The sequence below is a fragment of the Gigantopelta aegis genome, chromosome 9 (genome assembly GCF_016097555.1).
Source record: "Gigantopelta aegis isolate Gae_Host chromosome 9, Gae_host_genome, whole genome shotgun sequence".
In the NCBI taxonomy this organism is placed as follows: domain Eukaryota; kingdom Metazoa; phylum Mollusca; class Gastropoda; order Neomphalida; family Peltospiridae; genus Gigantopelta; species Gigantopelta aegis.
This window is the reverse complement of record NC_054707.1, coordinates 62,947,491-62,959,494: the sequence shown is the minus strand read 5'-3', so window position 1 is coordinate 62,959,494 and position 12,004 is coordinate 62,947,491. Positions and strand designations below refer to the sequence as shown.

Below are 12,004 nucleotides of genomic sequence, written 5' to 3'. Positions count from 1 at the left end.
TATGGCTGAAATAAAATTCCACGCAAAAATAGATAAACCGAAAAGATTTTTGAGGGTAAACCGAAGATGTTGTGACCGCAGGGGACGTCATCAACGCCCCTTTGATCGGATCAAGTCAATACTTAGCCAGGTGCCCTGCAGGTTTTCATCAATGGCACAACAGTCGAACTGATCGATATTCTGACTTCTTCCCAACGCATGCCTCGGCACACCTACTCGAATCATCAGAAATTGGGTTGCTTATTCTAATTTTGCGACAAAAATCAAATGTGCCGGAAGATGTTGACACTCCGCTGTCAGTACCAGAGTCGGAGGAACCATCTTGAGAAATTACCAGAATCTTGCGGAGTAATTTGCGTCCGTGTAGTGCAGTAATGCGGCTGGGAGAGCGGACAGACATTATTTACCAGCTGAAGTAACAAGTCCGTCAGACATTCCTCGGAATACCGATAGCGAAAATAGTCGATATTACCAACACTGCTTTTACGATGAGCAGGCGAGTCGGCTGCTGATTTTCACGTTAAATTGTGAAGAACCAAGCGTAGTGTTCTCTTGTGACGTTCTCTAGTGATTTTTTTTAAATATATTTTTTGTTGATTTTTTTTTTTTCAAAAGCAGACGATGGTTTTCGAGAAATACGGCTGAGAGGGATGCTCGTTTGTACTTTGTTCGTCTGTTCCAGCTAACCTTAGGTTCGGAGTACTGTGTCGTTTTAACTATGAGCTAAGGAGAGGGAAAGTGATAACCATGCCAGTGAGGCGAGGCCATGTTGCACCACCAAACATCTTTATCGACACGATTATCAAGAAATTCGATGGACAAAGTAAGTACAGTTATTCTTCACAACTTTTTGTTTTTCCATCAGTCGCCAACAGATTTTCCAGTGAACGTTCACGTTGGAGGCCAAAAGAAGGATATGATTTAAATCAATCTCTGGTGTCAGTTAACTTTAAAATGATTAAAAAAAATTGATGCAAGTTTGGTGACATTTCGTAAAAGCTAAAATGATTTTTAGAGATTTGCCAGTAAATAAACAGTGGAAATAGGTGCTGTGTATGTGCTACTGCCGTATTCCCAAGAGCGCCCCAATTCCGTAGTAAACGCTGGCAGTGTCGCGTGTCGCTTGTTACCTCCCAATCCCAAGAGTACCCTGGAGAAACCTAATACGTTGAGCGCGTGTTCCAAGCACGTGCAACACTTGCAGGCAAAAAACGCGAGATGTTAGGTGATATAACAATCAGCGGTTGTGAATCTTTATGATTAATGTTTATTTATTTATTTGTTTGTTTATTTTGTTTATTTTGTTTGTGTGTGTCCAAGGTGTTATTATTATTTTTTTTAATTGAATTTAACTGTATATAACATCAATTTGAGAGATACTGTTTAGGATGGTACCTTTATTAGATGAAAGTGGCGGGATCTAGGTCAGACAGGTGCTTCTGTCATTGAGTTGAATGAACCCTGACTTTTGGTGGACTCTTTCTCTGATTGGACATTGGGTATTTTACAGTGCCCTATGACATATATATCAAAGGTTGTGGTATGTGCTGTCCAGTCTGTGGGAAGTGCATAATCTAAAATATCCCTTGTTGCTAATAGAAAATGAGCAGATTTTCTTAGCATGAGTACTCTGAAAGGGAGATGATGCCTGGTTTCTTTGTGTAGTGTGTGTATTAGTGGTTAATGTGTGAAATGTTTTTTTATCAGGGAGGCAATTTTTTTTTATCTATGTAACAGTATTTAACGTCAAGCACAGGATTGTTGTTGTATTAGAGAGGGAATCTTTGACTAGGTTTGGTAGTCTGAGATTGCGCAATATTGATATAGATTGGTCTCTGACGGTTAGAGAGCATGATAACTGTCTAGCTCTCTTACCATCAGGTTTGTTTTGTTTAACAACACCACTAGAGCACATTGATTTATTAATCATTGGTTATTGGATGTCAAGCATTTGGACATTATGACATATAGTCTCAGAGAGGAAGCCCGCTACATTTTTCCATTAGTAGCAAGGGATCTTTTATATGCACCGTCTCACAGACAGAATAGCACATACCACAGCCTTTGATATACCAGTCGTGGTGCACTGGGTGGAACGAGAAATAGCCAATGGGCCCACTGACAGGAATTGATCTCAGACTGACCGCGCCTCAAGCATCTTACCATCAGAGTACTTGGGCTTATTTTTTCTAAGACTATATACTCAAAGTATTAAATGTTTGATATCAAATGGCCAATGATTAATAAATCAATCTAGTTGTGTCATTAAACAAAACAAACTTTATTAGTTCATCAAGATAAACCTCGATGTTACAATGCATTACAAAATGTTATGGTGTAGGGTGTGTTTGTCAAGAGTTGTGTAATGTTTTCAAACCAATATCTCATTTTTGTCAATCACGTTAAAATGCTGCCAGTTCTCTCAAACAAGGAAGGAAGAAAATATTTTTATTTAATGACACACTCGACACATTTTATTTACGGTTATATGGCATCGGACATATGGTTAAGGACCACACAGATATTGAGATAGGAAAGCCACTTCATGGGCTACTCTTTTCGATTAGCAACAAGGGATCTTTTATATGCACCATCCTACATACAAGGTAGTACATAACACAGCCTTTGATATACCAGTTGTGGTGCACTGGCTGGAACGAGAAATAGCCTAATGGGCCCACCGATGGGGATCGATCTCAGAACCGTGCATCGAGCGGGTGGTTTACCACTGAGCTACGTCCCGCTCACTTTCTGAAAGAAATTTTTTAAATTTTTATTTAAAGACATTCTCAACATATTTTAATTATGGTTTTATATAGCATCGGACATAGATTTAAGAACCACATAGGTAATTCAAGAGTAAACTTGTTTTTGCCATACATGGGCTATTCTTTTAGATTAGCAGCAAGGGATATTTTATATGCACCATCTCACAGACAGAATAGTGCATACCACAGCCTTTGCTATATCAGTTGTGGAGCACTGGTTGTCATGAGAAATAGCCTAATGGGCCCACCGATGAGGATTGATCATAGAACCACCACACATAAGGGAGCACTTTACCACCATGAGTCAAAATTATCAAGTGTTTGACATCTAATAGTCAGGCCCCAGGGACTATTTCTGATTCCAGCCAGTGTTCCACAACTGGTGTACCAAAGGCTGTGGTATGTACTATTCTGTCTACAGGTGGAATAATGCATGTATGAAAGATCCTTTGCTGTTAATAGAGCTCTTTCACATTCCCATTGTGCATGTGCGCGAAGAGTACCGTCCCTTGCCGAATTGGACGGTATCGAGGCTATTTACAAATTGGGGGGCATGATCGACAGTTGTCATGAGCGTTGTGAGCAGCTTCGTAGGAGCTGTGAATCTCTAGTGACTAACGTACATATTTCGTATTAGATGTTAAAATGGCTGCGAAAAACGGTCTACTAAAGTTTACATCGGAATGGTTTAAGAACAAAAGCAGTGAAACGTTAACTTAGACGAAGTCTCTGGAGCCGCCTGTCAAGGGTATTTTAACAGCGCAAAATTAAAATATTCATACAATAAAATTAACTTTAGTGGAATGTGTTTGCTACTTTTAACAATTAGAATTATAGTTAAATATTCAGGCGGATTTACCAGTGATGTTTAATTCTCCACATGTATTAGTATTTAAAATTTAATAAAATATGCCTCCCCTTCCCCCTAAAAAAACCCCAACCTAACTCACATAGACCTTTATCACAGCTCCATTTTCCCCTTATCGTTTCATTAAAAAAAGACAGTCGTACAACTACTAATCATTGTTACATGTCCATCCACAAATTATTTATTTACTTTTACTTACTTACTTACTTACTTACTTACTTACTTACTTACTTACTTACTTACTTACTTATTTATCTTATTTTATTTATTATTTTATTTTATTTTATTTTTACTATCATTTATATCAGATACATACAACTTCACTTGAAATAATATCTGATATTTATGAAGTTTTAAAACATATATGAGCTGTCACACGCGAAAACCTGCAACTTAGCATGACATCAGAAGCCGAGTAAACGCGGCTGTTTGTGTTGTTTGTTTTGAAGAATTTAGAAGATAACATCTTCTTCTTTACATGAAGATCAGTTTGCAGTAAACATATATATCTGTATGCACAACAGTATTTGGTTACTATTTTGTATTTTGTACCTGTGAACATTGGTTGAGAACGTTAGCGATACCATCAGTACTTTGATACACATTTACAAGCATAGGGAGAAGTCCTATATATCGATATGGTATGCAAGTATCACACGTTTTAATAATGTATATGATTATACGTAACATAAAGTTCAGCAACTTTTCCAAAGTGGTAGACCCATGCAACCCGATACGATCCTAATTTGATGTTTGGTCTAACTTAGGAATATTGTATATAACTTCAGGCCCGTAGCCAGCATGATTAGCGGGGTAGGGGGATCAAAATTTTATGTAAACAGAACTCATCAAACGCGAGCGCGGAGCAGTAGACGGGGGGAAAGGGGGTTTCCCCAGATTTATATATCTATATATCTCTATCTCTATCTCTATCTCTATCTCTATCTCTATCTCTATCTCTATCTCTATCTCTATATATATCTCTATCTCTATATATATATATATAACCCCTTGCCAAACAGATGACGCCGGTTACACTCGAGAATAATACACAAACTTTTGTTGCGAAATATACGTTAACAAGATACATTAAGTTGTGGTATGCATGTAAAATGGCCTGGTCACAGAGCGACGACAAGAAACCGTTTGTTTTCAGTCATACCAATGTATTTATAATAAATGATACTTGGCATACTTCTTACATTCCACAAACAGGATAGCATACACAACGTCCTTTGATGGATCATTGGTTGGGACGGGAAATAATCAAACGGACCCACTGAGGAGGATCGAACCTTCAGCAAATGGAACCTCAGACAGACGTTCTTGCTACGCTATCCTGGTTATTTGGGGACAAGGACTTTTATATATGTAAAATCCGATTTTTTTTTTCATTTGAGCGGAACTCTCAATCCTGCATGGGGTGGTTGTCCGATACCCCAATCCCCCCCCCCCCCCCCCCCCCCCAGCTATGGGCATGACATGGTACTTAATATGTTTGCTTCAAATATTCAAACGAAGTACTTATGACTGGTACCTTATGACTGCGCATAATAAACCCCCATGAGTTTATAATAAAGAGACATTCCTGAGTTTGTAGCTATATTATCAAGCTGTCGGCTAGTCTAAATATGTTATAGGCTAAATAAAACTTACATCTTCTTAGGTTAAATAATCTTGCTTCAAATTTAAACAGCTTTATATGCAATACAGTTACATTTCTGACCATTCTTAGGTCGGTAGCAACCGAGACGTCGGAGGGGGGACTATAGCCCCACTTTTATAAACCTGGTTTAAAATATGGCTTTTGCCCGCCCCCCACCAACTAGACTGTGTCCCTCCACTACAGATTGTGCCCCCTCCCCTCCCCTCCCCCAACTCCAGATATCGTTCCTACGGGCCTGATTCTAATGTTTTATATACCATAGCTAAAATTTCATATGTATCATTTAATTTTATTCCAAATACTGAAACAAATTTTAAATAACCTGGTGAAAAGAAATCCCGACAAGAATCCTGAATGTATTTATCTGTATAATGCTTTATAAATATTTAAATCATGTTAAATACAATAAATATCTGCATACATACACGTGCGCACACATTAATATTATTTCAGCCTATATCCGATATTTATTGCGTACGAATCCGAACCGATGGTTTGTCGGGCGTTAACAACCAAATCTTTTTTATTTTGTGATAAGCAATAATTCACAAATGTCTCTAATAAGTCTTGTTGGATGTCGACAGAATTGTCGGGTTCCCTACTGATAGAATAATTAATCATGGAGACATTCACATTCCTATTGCGTGGCTTCCCATTGTCTATGCCCCCCAACTTGTCCACAGGTTTATTTTTGTGAGTTCGCGGTTTGCGTCCTCAAATTACCCTGCAAACGGGCACATGCGCAGTGGAATGTGAAAGAGGTCTATTGATAAAAAATAGTAGTCCATGGAGTGATGGCAGCAAGTTTCCTCTCTAATTATCTATGTGGTCCTTATGTCTAACACCATACAGCCATAATTCTTAGGCAGTGTAAAATATGTTTAACTAATACAGCATACCATGTTATATATCATTTTTCAGCATACCATGTTATATATCACTTTTCAGCATACCATGTTATATATCACTTTTCAGCATATAGAGTGGGACGTAACCCAGTGGTAAAGCACTTGCTTGATGGCGCGGGTGGCTTGGGATTGATTCCCGTCAGTGGACCCATTGGGCTATTTCTCATTCCTGCCAGTGCATCACAACTGGTATATTAAAGGCTGTGGAATGTGTTGTCTTGTCTGAGGGATGGTGCATATAACAGATCCCTTACTACTAATGTAAAAATGTAGTGGGTTTCCTCTCTAAGACTATGTGTCAAAATTACCAAATGTTTGACATCCAATAGCTGATGATTAATAAATCAGTGTGCTCTAGTGGTGTTGTTAAACAAAACAAACATATACTTTTAGGTCTCACTACACAGATGTCATCTGCCATTGAAACCCATGTTAAATTGCCCAACTTCAAATGAAGATTGCCAATAGAAGGGTCTCGTTGGCACTAACATCATACACCATTGCGAACATACATTATATAAGCATTTATTTTCACTCCAAAATTGAGAACATTTCCATCTCAGTTTTTTGCTATATGACCACATCTGGCTGTAGTACCAGTCCGAACAGGTGGTTCATTAACCGATCCACTCTGGCTGTCTCATGCGCTGTACACCCATGTCCTAAAAGGTCGATGCACAATATTACAAAATAACATGGGTAAAATACAGCCAGAAGGCTTACCATTAAACATACATATTGTTTTAATTCTTCACCATTTCCTAGAAGTGAATATGTGAACCATAACTTGTCACAATTAGGAACTATAGTGGACCATGATCAATGAACTCTCACCCGAAGTGATCTGTGTAGTGAGACCTTAAGCTTATCAGGCACATTTGCAGGAAGTTGTGCAGTGAGTAGTCTAGACTGTTGTGCAGTGAGTAGTCTAGACTGTTGTGCAGTGAGTAGTCTAGACTGTTGTGAGCAAAGGTTTCGGTGGTCAAGTCATGCTTCCACGGAAAATACATTAAAAAAGACAATTGTTTTAGAGTAAGGAGAGTTTTTAACACCCCCACCCATCCCACCCACCATACATGCACCTCATTTTTGCTTTTAATTATCTATGTGTGTCCTTGCACATCCCATGTGTTTTTGTTCACTCTGGTGTAATTAATTTTATGTGAAACAAAATAGGTAAGTTCTATGAAAACTAGCATTAGTGGCGTTAACCTATGATTTTCTGTCTGCTAGTACTTGCTGCCATAGAAACGAAAGAAAAATACAAATGGAAAAGTCAATAATGTTGACCAAATCAAGTCAGTGTCGGTGAAGGAAGTTGTAAAGGGTATTGACAAGCCTGACATGAAGGGGAAAGGGTATACAAATTCCAGATTTGGTGTTATATGTAATTATTGAATGTCATAGCTCTGTGTGTATGTGTCTGTCTGTGTGTGTGTGTGTGTGTGTGTCTGTCTGTCTATGTATGTGTATATATCTGTGTGATTGAGTACATTTGTAATACTGGATTCTTTTTCTCACTGTCATAGGTCATAAATCCACTAACTGCTGGAACTGAGATGAAGAGAAATAGATCGAAAGAGAGAGAGAGAGAGTGTGTGTGTGTGTGTTTGGCCTCTAAAATCATTATTAATAGCAGTTTTCAGTAGGTGGATTAATCCCTCTTCATTACAATTCTCCACAAATTACACAGCTGTTGTTATTAGTGGTAAAATATATTGATTATTACTTTTGTTAATTCTAAGTTTAAACATCTCATTATTAAACTTTAAATAAACTACATATTTTGGTGTGCCAAATCCAGTGGTGTGTACTATAATTAAAAAAAAAATTCTGTCTTAAACGCTAATTTATATCTATAAGGAAGGGAATGTTTTATTTAATGACGCACTCAACACATTTTATTCAAGGTTATATGGCGTGAGACATATGGTTAAGGACCACACAGATATTGAGAGAGGAAACCCACTGTTGCACTCCACAGGCTACTCTTTTCAATTAGCAGCAAGGGATCTTTTATATGCACCATCCCACAGACACAATAGTACACCAGTTGTGGAGCACTGGATGGAACGAGAAATAGCCCAATGGGTCCATGACGGGGATTGATCCTAGACCGACCGCGCATTAAGTGAACATTTTACCACTGGGCTACGTTCCATCCCTTTATATCTATAAGAAATCAAACTGCTCCCTGTCCAAGCTACCTGTATATCTTGATGCTTTCTGAAATGTCCTTAAGATGTTTTAATGCACCAAAGTCTAGAATTCTCAGCAACCATTACCGATACAATCAATGTAACGAGATACCAGTTTATATTACCTGAAACCCGTTTTATGAGATTTCATGTTTATCTTGCCAATTTTTTTATAAACTCCACTGTTTACCTGATGGCTGTTTTGAACTCTCCCCATTACGCACACTATCACACACATTGTAGCAGCAGACCTCTCTGACACTTGGCTTAAGTAATTGGCCATGTGTTCCTGGGAGTAGAGCCGCTTTTTGAGCCATGATGCCACATTGTATAGAGTTGGGTGTGTTTATCAATGGTGGCTGGAGGATGGCAGATTGTTCTCAGCACTGTGGGGTGGCTTCTTGAGCAGTGATTTACGCTGATTTCCTCCAGGTATTTACACATACCTCTCATCATGTCATTAGTGGAGAAACAGACAGAAACAGATTTATAAGCAGTAATGTCACTTGTAGCTTGTTACATGGTGTTATCTGATTGTTGTTGTTTTCTTTGTGTGTGTCTGTTTTTTCAGGGCTGTTAATTGAGATTGATGATTTTCTACTGTAAATATAGGGATTGTGTTGCAGTCCTTCACATTGGAAAATATGAGCCAAGTGATATTTCACTCTTCCTACGAGATGCAGGCGAGTGATTTGTGTTCCAGTGAAAAATGTTGAGTAAAGCTTGCACATATTGACAAATTGAAGTTTGAAATAGCACACATTAAACAATCACTGAATGAGTATAATGATGTTCAGACACTGGAGCCAGCTGGGATTAAAGCAGCTTCTTGTCAAACTACCAGTGGGAGGTGCACTGTTACCATACAGAGGTACAGAAATGGAAAATATTTCAGTAGCCCTCCGGACTAGAACCAACTAAATTTTACTAGCCCACCCAAATTTCTACTAAACCACCAGCCTATGCAATATATTATTGTTTAACAATATATACATGTATATGTATAATTATGTATGTTTTATGGATCACTGATATGAAATAAAATGTATTATTATTCCTGAATGTTGTGCTTGCGCATTTCGGAACACCAAAGTTGTCTATTGGCAATACGGTACATGTATTGTGTATTTCGACATCATTCTGAACAGTTTGTTTAAATCATTTAGAATTCTGACATGGCTGATGCGGAGTCACAGATTTAATGCAAAAAAAAATAATATAAATAAATTAATACATAAATAAATAAATTTCCATTCAGTCAGAAAAAGACAGATCACCAGTCGGACAGGTAGTTTTATTTTTTAACTCGTCCGTCAGAATTTTTGCTTTCATTTGGCAAGCGGACGAGTACTTTCTGCACCCCTGCCATACTTGTAGGTGGACAAAAAACAAAATTAAAATTAAGGCATGTGGACATGCAAGTGTGATTGGAACACCTGCTATGAAGGACGGTAGTTGAGGAATACAGTGAAAGCTATTATTAGAGATGGTGTGTGTGGGGAGGAGGGGCAGAGAGCCATGAAATTCTCCTACCCTCCACCCCAAAAAAGTAACTAAATGCACATAGGAGTTGTCTCCCTTTCCTTTGTAATACACAACATTCCCACCCCATCTGTCACAATATTGTTAAATGTCTTGTTCTAAAAACCAAAGTATACAGCCCTGCAGTTTGTGTCTTATAACAGTTTTGTTTGCTGTGGCAGTGTTTGATTAACATTATTTGCCTTTAGATGAGAGAAAGTTGGTTTGTTTTGTTTAACGACACCACTAGAGCACATTGATTTATTAATCATTGACTATTGCTTGTCAAACATTTGATAATGTTGACACATACGGCAGTCTTAGAGAGGAAACCTGCTACATTTTTCCATTAGTAGCAGCAAGGGATCTTTTATATGCACCATCCCACAGACACGATAGCACATTCCACAGCCTTTGATACTCCAGTCGTGGTTCACTGGCTTGAACAAGCAATACCATGGTCTTTGATATACCAGAATGAAAAATAACTCCCTTGGATCGATCCTAGGCCAACTGCGCATCAAGTGAGCATTTTACCACTGGGCTACATCATGCCCCGTTAGATGGGAGAGTGATTTTATCTATATATTAAAGTTAGTAATTAAACATTAGAAGGAGAAGATGTAGGCATATTAATAATAAAGCCATATTTTTATGTGATATAATTGTTGAATGGCTCAGTATTTTAATATAAGAAAATTAGGCCACGTATCCAAAGTAAGAGACAATTTGAACAGACACCCATGGTGTATACCTATAAAATTAATCAACAAGGTACTTTATGAACATATTTTATTTTACCGTACATAATTTATAGGTGATAAGATCGCCTACACATATATGTCCTATTTATAATACAACAATTACATTTATATATAAGCAGCAGGTGTTGTTTTCAATTAGTTTCCACTGATTATATCTCACAAGAATCACATTTTTTTATCTGCTTCTGCCATGCACTAATTACTTCAGGTATACACAACAAAATTAATTAAGGACCAGTGGATATTTTTGGCATTTTTCATTAAATGTGGTAAAAAAACACAACCCCAGCTTCTTCCCTTGTATAGTGTTGATGTTGTAGGAATGTTTTTAAACTTTAAGATTTAAACAACAATTTAAAGTGAAGAAAATTAGAAATATCATTACAAACCAACATATAATGCTAAATAAAAAAATATGTGTGGTTTCGCCATTTTCACCGACCCTAAACTTTTTTCCAACCTACTGATCTTCAAAACGGTGAGAGGATGCAGCATTTGTTTGAAATGTTATTTTAATGCTCTTTGCCACGACTTGAGTGCGTCGTTAAATAAAACATTTCCTTCCTTCCTTTGCCATGACCATATTGACAGATTATAGGAATAAAAAAACACACACCAAAAAACATAGCCTATACGTATTTACCCTAAATTTTGTTTACCTAGCTGTAACCAAAACCATACATATATTTTGTTTTGCCTAATGAACCCTAATGAATCCAAGCTGCATGGTGGCAGGATATAGCTCAGTGGTACAGCACTCGCCTGATGTGCAATCGATTGATTCCCGTCAGTGGGCCCATTGGGCTATTTCTCATTCCAACCACTGCTCCACCACTAGTGTAACAAAGGCTGTAGTATGCATTATTCTGTCTGTGGGATGGTGCATATAAAAGATTCCTTCCTGCTAATCGAAAAGAGTAGCCCATGAACTGGCGACAGCGGGTTTCCTCTCTCAATATCTTTGTGGTCCGTAACCATATGTCCGACACCATATAACTAAATAAAATGTGTTGAGTGCGTCGTTAAATAAAACATTTCTTTCTTTCTTTCTTTCTCTCAGTATGTGTGGTCATTAACCACAGTATGTGTGGTCGTTAAATAAAACATTTCTTTCTTTCTTTCTTTCTCTCAGTATGTGTGGTCATTAACCACAGTATGTGTGGTCGTTAAATAAAACATTTCTTTCTTTCTTTCTTTCTCTCAGTATGTGTGGTCATTAACCACAGTATGTGTGGTCGTTAAATAAAACATTTCTTTCTTTCTTTCTTTCTCTCAGTATGTGTGGTCATTAACCACAGTATGTGTGGTCGT

At 37.7% G+C, this 12,004-nt stretch overlaps 1 protein-coding gene across 1 annotated transcript in view; it reads left to right on the top strand.

Annotated features, from left to right (window-relative positions):
- Nucleotides 1-201: 201 nt before the first annotated feature.
- LOC121381690 (potassium voltage-gated channel subfamily H member 2-like) overlaps nt 202-12,004 on the top strand; it is a 178,228-nt gene continuing 166,425 nt past the window's right edge. Inside the window, exon 1 of the mRNA XM_041511034.1 lies at nt 202-823. Coding sequence (XP_041366968.1) covers nt 748-823 — 76 coding nt within the window. The 5' untranslated portion in view covers nt 202-747. The remainder of the gene's footprint in view (nt 824-12,004) is intronic.